We start from the raw sequence: 12,808 nt of genomic DNA on the forward strand, positions 1-12,808 counted from the left end.
TAACTGAGCATCAGTGATGAGCACGGTACCAGAGGCTTTATAAACATTCTCATGGGCCAGTGAACCAACCATCTGTATAGATCATTATCCCATTTTACAGTTGAGGAAACTGAGATTCAGAAAGGTTAAATAACTTGCTCAAGCTTGCACAGTTAATTAGTGGCAGAGCCTAGATTCTACTCCAGATCTGACAGAATCCAAAACCTGTCCTCTTCTCAGCACATATACCTCTAGTGCCTCTAGTGACACTTGGACACTCTCACCATTAGAACATTTTAAGAAAAAAAGAGAAAAAGGAAAAAACCGGAAAAGTAGACAATGTTTAGATCTTAACTACACTTCAAACTTCTAGCAGAGAAACATTTCTGAGACCTTTCAGACAAAGAAATGTCCCAGTCTGTAAAGAGCCCATTTTCATGGTCAATCCATGGAAAGCATATTCAAGTGTTCACTGTACTTACTATCTTTACTGTAAGCTGGAGCTGCCACAACAAAATAACACAGACTGACTGCGTGGTTTAAACAACAGACATTTCTTTCTCAGAGTTCTGGAGGCTCAAAGTATGTGGATCAGGGTGCCAGTCTGGCTGAGTTCTAGTGAGGGCTCTCTCTTCCTGGCTTGCTAATGGCAGTCCTTTTGCTGTGTCCTTCTGAGGCAGGAGAGAAATACCCCACCTCACCCCCCACCACCAGGATAAAGCAACTGGAAATTCATTTCCTATAGACCAAAACTCCAGAACAAGAAGAGTGGGACAATTAAGGGAGAAGGCTGGGCCCTGCCCAGATCATGTATTTCTCATTCTCGAAGTCAGAAGACCTCTCGGACTACACATGTGCAGAAAGGTTCCTTGGTGGTCAAAGAGGAATATTGTCAAGGAATGTGTGCACACACATGGGAGGATCCCAAGATATACCAAATATGGACTGCAAACCAGGCAAAATCAAAATGATTGGCCAAAGGGAACCGGAAGAAATGCTACATAAAAGTACTTCAAACTGAGGGTGCAACTCAGCAAGTCAGGGAATGTCCCTCTCAGTCTGCCCGTGTGTCTGTCCACACATACTGTACTCTTTTTCCTCTTAATAAATACTTCACTTGCTTCACTACTTTCTGTATTTGTAGAAAATCTTTTCTGCAAAGTCAAAGAGCCAGGGCCTTTGTCATTGACCACTGCCTAGTGGCTAGGATCTGGTACTTTTACCACCATGACCTGGCCTCCATCTCTGGCTGGAAACCAAAGCCCCGATACAAGCTGTTGCAGGCCAAGGCCACCCAAGATCACTCCCTTGGCAGAGAGAAAACTCTGGTGTCTCCTTCTCTTCTTATAAAGGTACTAATCCTACTGTGAAGGCCCTCGTCTCATGACCTCATCTAAACCTAATTACCTCCCAAAGGCTCCATCTCCAAATACCATCACACTGGGGGGCCAGGGTTTCAATGTATGAATTTGGGGGGACATAAACACTCAGTCTACAACACTACCTATACTTTCAGTATTTTAAAGTATATGAACAGATTTATATTCTTTAACTTTTCCAAGATGTGCAAGGAGCTAGTTATAACCACTTCATAGGATTACTGCAAATATAAAAATAAATAGTCTGTAAAACACTGAGCTCAATTTTTGGCATACAGTAAGTGCTCAGTAAAGGAGCTTTAAAAAGGAGATATAAAGAGAGAGAGAACTGTCAACTGGCTAGAAGACAGCTGTTTACTGGAATACACTATTGCTGTGATACTGTGATTTATAAAAAGCATACATTTAGTCTTCATCCCTGTTCCTGGCACAGGGTTCCTAAAAACCTATGAAATTTTCCTAAGTGATAAGAGCAATAAAGATGCCTTTTCTTGGGGGGTCCATGCTATGTGGCATGCAGGATCTTACATCCCAAACAGGAGGAGAGGGACTGCAGGTTGAATTAAACTCCAATGGTCAATCATACCTATATACCGAAAGAAAGCAAGCAAAAGTCCCTCAGTCGTGTCTGACTTATTGCAACCTCATGGACTATACATACAGTCCATGGAATTCTCCAGGCCAGAATAGCCTTTCCCTTCTCCAGGGGATCTTCCCAACCCAGGGATCAAACCCAGGTCTCCCACATGGCAGGCAGACTCTTCACCAGCTGAGCCACAAGGGAAGCCCAAGAATACTGGAGTGGGTAGCCTATTCCCCCTCCAGTGGATCTTCCTGACCCAGTAATTGAACCGGGGTCTCCTGCATTGCTGGTGGATTCTTTATCAACTGAGCTATCAAAAATCAAAAGGGACAAAGTTCAGAGAGCTTCTAGGTTGGTGAACACGTAGAGGTACAGGGAGAGTGGCGCCCTCTAGAGGATCCACATTCTTTTCTGTATTCACTGTCTTTTGCATCTCTTCCATCTGCCTGTTCCTGAGTTACATCCTTTTATAATAAACCAATAATCTAGTGAATAAACTGGTTTCCTAAGTTCTGTGAGCTGCCCTGGCAATTAACTGAACCCAGGGAGGGAATTATAGGAACCTCAGATTTACAGCCAGTCAGTGAGAAGCACAGGTCACAACCTGGACTTGCGATTGGCATCTGAAATGAGGACAGTTTTATGGGACTGAGCTCTCAACCTGTGGAATCTGACATTATCTCCAAGTAGACAGTGTCAGAATTGAGTTGAATTGTGTCAGAATTGAGTTGAATTGCAGGACACCCTGCTGGTGTCAGAGAATAGCTTGTTGTGGGGAAAGAATCCACACATTGGAATTGGTGTCAGAATTGTAACTGCAAAGCTGTATTTTATTTCCCTATTTCAGAGGGAATTTCAAATCAAGAATTTTTCCAACTTCTCTATTCCTCGTAGCCACCACCCTGTTACCTCTGAAGCAGACAACACCACAACAGACTTGACCCTCCACTTATACTGCCCCCACTCCGAGCCTACCCCAAACTGCTGTCAGGAGCTAGCTGCTTGCTCCTCAAACGTGAGGCTCCCTACTCCTAGAAACTGAAAAGACAATCTTTTCCCCTAGTTTATCACTGGAAGCAGTGAAAGAAGCACATATTTTAAGACAAATCAGCTTGCTATAACAGAAAGCATTATCACTTTGAAATCATAAAGACCCGGGTTCAAATCTTTCCTCATCCTTCAGATGCTATATATATACTGGCCAAATAATACAACATGAATTAAACTATCAGTTATTTTAACTAAAAAGAAGAGTACTATGGCGTTTATAGTAAGATTATAATTAATGAAGTACCTAGTATGTACTTGCCAAATGGTAATTAACACTCTTTAATATAACCATTATTTTTACTAACAATAATAGTGAATGTTTACTCTAATGCATTGTATTTGACATCTGTTTTACAGGTTACCTCACTTGGATCTTTATGTCTTGCAATTTGGAAGAAAAGATAACTTGAAAATTTGCCTACTCCATAACACCTAGAAAAGCTGGATAAAAAGTATAACAAACATTTTATGTTATATAACAAATATAGGCAGACTTGAGATTTTAAGAAAGAGAAGAAATCTCCTGAGGTCAAAAAATGAAAAGGAAATTGAAAAGTAGAGAGAAAACTGGAAGCTTAGGTTAAAAAAGAAAATTTCCTTAAGAATTGAAATCTTGGCCTGTGCGAAGTTTGAATGTATTCTACTTATATGGAGTTTATACCATCTGTGCAGTCTTAGAATCCCAGCAGAAAAATTAAAACATAGTTCCAGGCTGATAATAATCCTTGGTGATTAGTAGAAACAAAGACAATCCCCCCTCTCTCCCTGCAGAGGAGTACTAATTATCTCATTTAATTCTCACAACTATCCTATGAAATAGTATTAGCCCAATTTATAAAAGAAATTCAAATTTAGGAAGGTTAAGTGATTTGTCCAAAGTCATCTAGCTATTATCTGAAAAAGCTGGGATTTGAACTTGCTTGTTGTTCATTCAGTTGAAACACATTTATCAATATGTTATACTGCTAATCTTCTTTGTGCAAATCAATAGATAAATGCAACTGCTTCTTTCTCAGGTTTAGCAACTCAGTAAGAATGAAGGCAGCCAGGATCACATGAAACCTGAAGGATTCCCCCCGGCTCTGTCTACCAAAGTGGCTCGGTCCCCTCTGGCAAAGGACTTAGGTTGCTGGAATATTTTGAACCAGGAAGAGAAAAACCAACAGGCTCCCTGAGCTAGTGGGGCATAGGATACTGCCAAATAGATCCTGGTTACTGATATTAACAGTATTAGAATAAACATACTATAGAAGCCCAAATAGAATGTATTTACTATTGGAGTTAAGTCAGGATAATAAAGCTGTTGTGATAAACACAAAAGTGAAATTGAAAATTAATGATGACAGCTTAGTCACATCAGGCTCAATATAGTCCTAAGTATTATTTGGGTTGCACAGCATTCATAAAATCCTGATTTACAAGCATAAATAGCTGCAAATGTGTTAGCACACACTGATCATCTTGTGTATATGCAGATTTTATAAAAATAGTTCTAAATATTTTTCATAAATCGTATCCAATATTTGAGGATTTTTGAAGCCCCGCACCCCACAATGTTCTAATTGAACAAAAATTTGGAACAACCAGACAAAAAGTTCTCAGAGATCCCTCTATTCTCAATCTAGGAGGCTATAAAGCATACATAGTAAAGTGCAAATTTATAAAAAGGAACCAGTATGCTCCACACACCCTCTCTCTCTTCCAGGGTGAAACTCTCTATCCTCCCATCTCCGATTCTGCCACCATGACCGTTATTACTCTACTTTTTAAGCTCTATTTCCCATTCCCCCCCTCTTCCACGCTTTAGTCCAGCTAATCTCAAGTAGACTGTACCTTGACCATACTTTCTTACCTCCAGGTATTCATTCATACTGTTATCGTCACCTTGGATTTATTTTCATTATACTTTTAAAGGCTCATGATATACTAAGTACCATGCTAGATAATTTATATATTTTTTCTCATTTACTTCCATTATGATACATCCTGCCCATTCTTAGTTATTTGTAAATAATAACCATTATTAAGTACTTACTTGGTGCCATATATTATATGATGAGTGCCTCACACTGCTCATTTAATCCTTGTAGCAGCCCACGAAACATGGTAACACTATTGCTCTCATTTTATAATGAGAACACCGAGGCTCTGGAAGGTTAAAAAACTTGCCCAAGGCCAGGTAAGGGAGAGAATCCCCCCTGGAAAAGTGCTGTCTGAGCTCAGAGAAAAGATGGTAAACGACAGGGTGAAGCTGTCAGGAGACAATGGCATTCTAGACAACATTCACAAAGGCAGTGCAATAGGAAACAGCATGGTGTGCAGTCAGGAAAGAGATCAGCCTTCAGAATCAGCAGGCCTGGGTCAAACATCTAATTTTGTTTTGTGACTTCACTGCAATTATATTTTTCTCATCTTTGAAATGGTGATAATAGGCTTCACCATGTATAATTAAGATTAAAGTTAAACATGATATGTAAAAGTGCCCAGTACAGGACTAGGCCTATGGCAGGTACTCAGTAATAAATGTTACCTCCCTTCCTTTCCCCTAGAGGCAGTTCAATAATCCATGATCTTAAGAACATCATTTTTATCTCAACTGAACTCCAGACATGTCTCCCTTCTACAAGTTTCCAAGCTTTACAAGGGCTTTTGGAGGTGTCAGATGCCAAAAGTCATTGAGGACCTTATGTGGTAGGGTCCTTAACCACCACTTCTCAAACTCAGAGTCATTCTCACACCACTCACCTGTGTAGGCCATGTTCTTCGGGTTGCCATAAGGAGCCCCAGGCTGCACGGGGCTATAAACAGGGTTCATTGTGGACAACTGAGAATCCTACAGAAAAACAAACAAACAAAAAACCAGCATTGATTATTGATTGCTCATTCTCCCTGACATCGGCTTCTGATCTATAATCTTCAAGTGACACAGAGAAGCAACGTAGTATAACATAAGGAGGACTTAAAAAAAAAAAGCCACTTGTTTGTACTTGGCCCTTTGCTAGACATTTTTCCCACTGTACACATGAAGATACTGAGAGGCAGAGAAGTGACACAATTGGCCTAATGTCAGCCCCAGCCTTTTGATTCTCAGCTCAGTACTAGTCACACTATCCCATAAGTTCAGCTACCATGAATGTACTGTGTGGCACTGGCCAAGTCTCTTCCCCTCTCTGGGCTTCAGTGTCCTGACATAAAATCAATTACTTCAGGTTCTCTGCGGTCCTTTCTAATTCTAAGGATGCCTGTCTATGAGCTAGGACAGGATGCACTTCTACTGCTCACCAGGGAGCCCCAGTGCCTGGTAATAAGCACACAGACTGCTGGAAGAAGAGCAGCAAGTGTGTTATCCACCCTTTGTACTTACAGAAGACAAGATACACTAGCAGCAGTTTTGGGGGAAAATAGGAATTTATTACCATTGACCATTTTAATGCAAACAAGGGAACACAGCCAAGGTCTCTTTCAAAATTTACTCAAGGGAAAGAAACAAACCTGGAAATTTGTGTGCAATAAGTATCACCTGCACAAGTGCTCTGTTAATTACTTTAATGAAGCACATTCTCCATTCTGATTAATGGAGTATTAAGCTCTATTAGCCAGCCAATTTGTCCCATCTTGTTTAGGGAACCAACTCTGATACACAGGCCAACACATGTTTGAAAACGTGTCTCCAAATATATTATTTACACTTCATAAAAATCAAGCTATTTCCTCCTAACTAGGCTCACATGATAGAAAGGCAATATTTTAGGTCATTAACTTCTTCCATAACACCTCAGGACAGGAAACAAGTCCAAAGCTGAAGACAAGCAGTTAACGTCAACAGCTGGTTTGATGACAATTGCTCTGAGATTAATTAGCCTGTCCAGAGTTCTGGAATGAGAGATGGAGGAAAGATGGGTTCCCAAAGAGAGGAAGGTGGGGCAAACAGGTAGAAAAGAAAATGCCATTGGTCAAATTCAGATGACAGAACTTCTTGAAATGTACCCAATGTGCAGCCCTGGCAAATCACCCCAGGGCAACAGGCTAGATTAAACCATCATCAGTTGACAACCTGCAACTAGAACAACCTGATGAAAGTTATAGGAAATATACACATTCCGGCACAAATTAAGAAAAAAACATACTTGCAGCCAGAGTTATCCAAGAATACTGCCAAGAACGTACGTGTGTGCTCAGTTGTGTCCGACTTTGTGATAGACTGTAGACCACCAGGCTTCTCTGTGCATGGCATTTACCAGGTAAGAATGTTGGAGTGGGTTGCCATTTCCTTCTCCAGGGGATTTTCCCAACCCAGGAATCATATCCACATCTCCTGCATCAGCAAGCAGATTCTTTACCACTGCACCAACTGGGAAGTCCACCGTCAAGTACATTCTCTCTCTAAATATAAGTACTCTCTTGGCAAGGTGCTAAGAGAGTTCACAGATATTAAAATACACTGCAAACTACAAAGTGGAATGCAGATGTAAGTAATGATGGTAATAGCCTCGGATCTCTCTTCTACCCAACAGGTTCTCTGTTAAATAAGCCAGGGTAAGGAAGACTGCTAAGCAGCACAACAGGTCCTGTAAATATCTGAGCACTCTCCTACTGAGAAGCTACTCTTTGTTGCTGACTGGACGAAGTTTGAAATTGCTCTTCATAACCAAAGAAACTCATCAGTTTTGAAACTGGTCTCCTGCTGCTCAAAAATGAGAACCACAGCCTCAGAAGGAGACCATGCCTGAGCAGCACTCCACAACAGCGTGGACTCCAACCTCAACAAATGACTGGCAGAAATGAGATCTGCCAGGGGGTTCAAAATGCAGAATAAGAATACAATAGGCAGACAGAGTTCCTGGCTTTCAAGGGAAGGTCAGCCTTTCACAACAGAATCCACACACAAATAGTTTCAGGGACAGGCTAAAAATGAGTAGGAAGATCACAAGCTCTATTACCAGGCAGATTTAGGTTCAAATTCTGGAACTGCCACATACCAAATGTGGGACCACAGGCAAGTCCACTAACTTTCCTGAGCCTCAGTTCCCACTAGACTCAAAATGGGAAAGAATAACACATACTTTGCAGAGTTGTTGTAGGTATTGTTTTAAAGCTAGGTTTATTGAGGTACAATTCACATGTAGTAAAATTTACTCCTTTTAGGCATACAGTTCTATGAGCTCTGAAAAATGTATATAGTTGTAGAAACACCACCACAATTAGGATACAAAGTATTTTCACCATCCCCAAAAGTTCTCTATCTTTGGGGTCAAGACCCTCCCCTTAAATCCTAACTGTGGCAACCTTTGTTTTCTGTTGTTGTTTTGTATACTCAAATGTCCACTTTTATTGTAACAAGATGAAAAAAGTGAGGCTGAGAAATGGCAAATGAACAGCCTGAGGTCACAAAGTAAGTAAGGGACAAGGTTAAGACTAGCACCCCAAATCAAAGACCTAAATGAGACAGCTAAAAAGATAATACTCATAGAAGAAAAAAGAAAAGATAGCAAAACCTTTACAACCTTGGATTTGGCAATAGTGTCTTTATTATGATACTAATAGCCCCTGAGAGATCCCACCATGGAGGCAACTACTGGGTCCTTGCTGGACACACACAGGCAGTTATGAGTAAATAAAGTCACTGACTGCCTGACTTCTATTCCTGCCAGCTGTATAGGATATTAGCTGCCACATGCTATCAATCCAACCTGATTTCACTTCTTGAGTAAGATAAGTGCCAAGGTGTAAGTCCCATTTAGCTCCCTCTCTAGAGCTGAGTATGGAGTTGCCCCTGCTCCCTGGGGTTGAACCACAGTAAGTCTACATTACTTGTGACAGCAAACACAACTCTGCAATAGCTTCCCATCTCATTCAGGATAAAATCTAAAGTCCTTACATGCTTCAATCATGTCCGACTCTGCAACCCTATGGACTGTAGCCCACCAGGCTCCTCTGTCCATGTGATTCTCCACGCAGGAATACTGGAGTGGGTTGCCATGCCCCTCCTCCAGAAGACCGAAGCGGGATCCTCCCCACCCAGGGATCCTTCCCATGCCTCTTACATCTCCTGCACTGGCAGGCAGCTTCCTCACCACTAGTGCCACCTGGGGAGCCCCTATAAAGGTCTACAGCCTTATATGATCTGGTCTCACGTGCCTACCACTCTGGGTGCAACTCCTACTACTATCTCTTGATTTCTACAAGGGACATTCTTGTTCCCTGAACACACATGTATGCTTATGCCTCAGGGCCTTTGCACTTGCTCTTTCTCACACCAAAAATGCCCTTCCCCAGATATTCAAATAACATACTCCCTCACTTCATTCAGGTCTCTGAACAAATGTCACCGTGTCTGAAGTTAATTCCTTAGCCAACCTATCTAGCCAACCTATCTAAAAATAACTCCTACTGTTATTCTGTCCCCAATTTCTGTTTTACTTTTCCCATTGACCCCAATCATTAACTGATATCCTTTCTTGTCTATTTGTTTATTCTTTCCCCCATTAGAGTTGTAAGTTCCATAAGAACAAGGATTCTGTTTATTTTTTCTTGTATCCCCAATACCCAAAATATTACCTAATATATAATGGTCACTAAATGCATAGTAGTTGAATACATAATGAACCATCCTTCATGCTTCCTTCAAAAAACAACTCTGGAATAGTTTCAAGGTGTTTGGCACTTCTTGGCACATTTCAGTTAACAACTTGGCTTCACATCTCTCCAGCATTTACTTCCAATGTTCAGAGAAGCCTCTACTGATAACTCATCTTGGGCAGTACAAGCAGTGGTGAGCTGAGTGGCAGCATGATGACTAAAGAAAACAGACAGAGGTGCTAAAGACTTCCCTCTTTGTAGAGCTGGACTTCATCCCCAGACTGTCTGACAAGTAGCCTGCTGCTGCTGCCCTCAAAAATATCTGAACAATCTCTTTCAAATCAATAGCAAAATCTATGAGCACAAAATGACAAGAAAAATTTCAGGGGTGAAGAGTGAACACTTAGAAGTACCATATGCAAAACAGGTTGCAGTGTTTTAAATTAACGTAGTTTACAAACTACCTATATAAGGTTTTAAAGAACTTTACCATTTACAAAGCTTATATAGATGGTCCCCAAATTATGAGAGTTCGGTTAAGATTTTTCAACTTTACAATGGTAGCAAAGCAATATGCATTCAGTAGGAAAATACTTTGAATTCTGAATTTTGCTTTTCCTGGGCTAGTGTATGTAGCACAATACTCTCTCATGATATTTGGTAGCAAAAGCAATAAGCTACAGCTCCCAGTCAGTCAAGGGTAAACAACCAATTTACATGTGCAACCATTCTGTATCCATACAACCATTCTATTTTTCACTTAAAATATAGTATTTAATAAATTATACGAGAGATTCAACATTACAAAATAGGCTTCGTGTTAGATGATTTTGCTCAACTGTAGGCTACTGTGTTCTGAGCATGTTTATTTAAAGTAGGCTAGGCTAAACCATGATGTTTGGTAGGTTAGGTGCATTAAACGCATTTTCAACTTAAAATGAGTTTATTGGGATGAGATGGCTGGACGGCATCACCAACTTGATGGACATGAGTTTGAGTGAACTCTGGGAGTTGGTGATGGACAGGGAGGCCTGGCGTGCTGTGATTCATGGGGTCACAAAGAGTCGGACACAACTGAGCGACTGAACTGAACTGAACTGAACCTCACTGTAAGTTAATAAAGATCTAGTTTATAATGAGATTTTAATCACTATTTCACTTGATCCTTTGAAGTAAGCAACACAAGGATTGCTAATTTCATTTGACAGATAAAGAAATTAAAGCTTACAGGTTTACTGTTTATTAGGATGGATACTATTAAAAAAACAAAAAGATATAGTGTCTGCCCAAAGGAGGCTATGGTCTAGTTAGGGAATTTTGAAAGTTAAATAAAAATAAACATGCCAAAAATAATGAAACTTTTAAGTTCAGAGGTGGAACTTCGGGAATACCTAAATTGCTTAGCAAACCCTCTTCCCTAAAAGCAACAATAAAACTGAACGAAACTGTCAAAAACAACTATTTTGGGCCTCTGAAAATTAACCAAAGGCATACATCAAACTGAGAAATGGTAATATAAGAAGAATTACTGAACCATATCAAGAACAGTGAGAATCTGTATCATTTTAGGCTCAAGCTGCTCCTAGCCTCTAGCCCCCAACTCCCTGGAATAATTCCATCAGGCCAGGCCAGAAGGATGACTTGCCAGAGTGGACTGATTTAATCTGACGCTGAGTGTAGACAATTTTCTCTGGATACTGCCCAGAGTCATTGTCAAAAACAACAGAGGGACAATCTGGGGGAACAACAGTAAACTATCCAGGAAGGCCACTACTGCAGCTGGCCTAAGGTCATAATACTGGTTAGGGCAGGCAACAGGCCTGCAGATAAGCCAGAAATTTTAAAAGGAGTCCTTGGGAACAAAAGATGAGACCCACTATGGGATCCCTGGTGATGTGTAAGGTTTCATACATGCTAAGGAGAATCTGGAGCAGTTCTAGGTATCTATAGACCCAATGTGAATATAAGGCCTTGAACACACTGAAAGTAAAGGCTGGAGCAGAATTGCAAAAATTGCCTGAACTTTGAATGCATTCTCCCATCAACAAACAAATCCATCAACAAAGAGTGGAAGATTTCCTGGCCTAGGACTGAAGCCAGTCATTGTTGACCACTAAACTATGCTGACCCAGGAGTGACCTTCAGGAAGCCTAGTTTAAAAATTTAAAATAATATTTAAAAAAATATTCCCTGGTGGTCCAGTGTCTAAGACTCCATGCTCCCAATGCAGGGAGCCTGGGTTTGATCCCTTCGTCAGGGAATTAGATCTCATATGCCACAACTAAGAGTTGGCATGATGGTAAAGATCCTGATTGCTGTAACTAAAAGAACCTACATGCTACAAGGAAGACTGAAGATCCCATGTGTGGCAACACATAAGACCCAGCACAGTCAAGTACATAAAGATTAAGAAAGAAAGAAACTCCTTTCACAGAGACTTTGTTTAAATAAATATATATGACCAGAATAAACTACTTGCATGTTAAATAAATAAATGTTCATTGTTAAAAAAAGAGACATCAGCAGCAGTCACACACTACAAAGACAGGCACTATGAATTAGTCTTATTAGGGAAAGCACACTGACTGAAACCGCCAACCCTGGTCAGGCACCATAGTAACCATTCACATGAGTTGTTTTATGACAGGAGATCCTGGTAAGGAATACGGAACTAATAAGCCACCACCAACCAGAAGAGTTCGGGAAAGGTCAAAAGGAGACACTGTGTGTCCGTCCACTTCCCAGAATCCCTCTCGCTAGCATCCATCTTGGCTGAGCAATGCGCGCGCCACCAGGAAAGACTCTGAATTAGAATGACTGGCCAAAGACAACCCGGAAACTAATCCCATCACCATAAAATCTGAGACTGCGAGCCATGTGGCAGAGCAGTTCTCCTGGGTTCCCTTACCCTACTGCTCTCCATCTGGGTATTCTTTCCCAATAAAATCTCTTGCTTTGTCAGCACATGTGTTTCTTCAGACAATTCATTTCTGAGTGTTAGACAAAAGGCCAGTTTCGGGCCCTGGAAGGAGTCCCCCTTCCTGCAACAGTCTGAGCATGTACTAAAGAAACCAAAAAAGAGGGTTTAAAAAAACAAATGCAACAACCCTCCCATTCCTTAGTGGTGGAAGAATCTGAATCAAGAGTCACTACATTATATTATCTACAACATAGTTTTTCAACCACAAAAATCATAAAACATGCAAAGACACTAGGATGACCCATTTATGGCGGGGAG

General features: G+C 40.8%; 1 protein-coding gene across 3 annotated transcripts in view; it reads right to left on the reverse strand.

The window, feature by feature from the left end:
- FAM168A (family with sequence similarity 168 member A) overlaps positions 1–12,808 on the reverse strand; it is a 206,969-nt gene that overhangs the window by 64,887 nt on the left and 129,274 nt on the right. For all 3 annotated transcript variants that reach the window (XM_040258798.1, XM_040258800.1, XM_040258797.1), the window contains exon 2: positions 5,737–5,824. In XM_040258798.1, the coding sequence (XP_040114732.1) occupies positions 5,737–5,806 (70 nt within the window). In that variant the 5' untranslated portion in view covers positions 5,807–5,824. The remainder of the gene's footprint in view (positions 1–5,736; positions 5,825–12,808) is intronic.

The sequence above is a fragment of the Oryx dammah genome, unplaced genomic scaffold (genome assembly GCF_014754425.2).
Source record: "Oryx dammah isolate SB20612 unplaced genomic scaffold, SCBI_Odam_1.1 HiC_scaffold_17, whole genome shotgun sequence".
Classification (NCBI taxonomy): Eukaryota; Metazoa; Chordata; class Mammalia; order Artiodactyla; family Bovidae; genus Oryx; species Oryx dammah.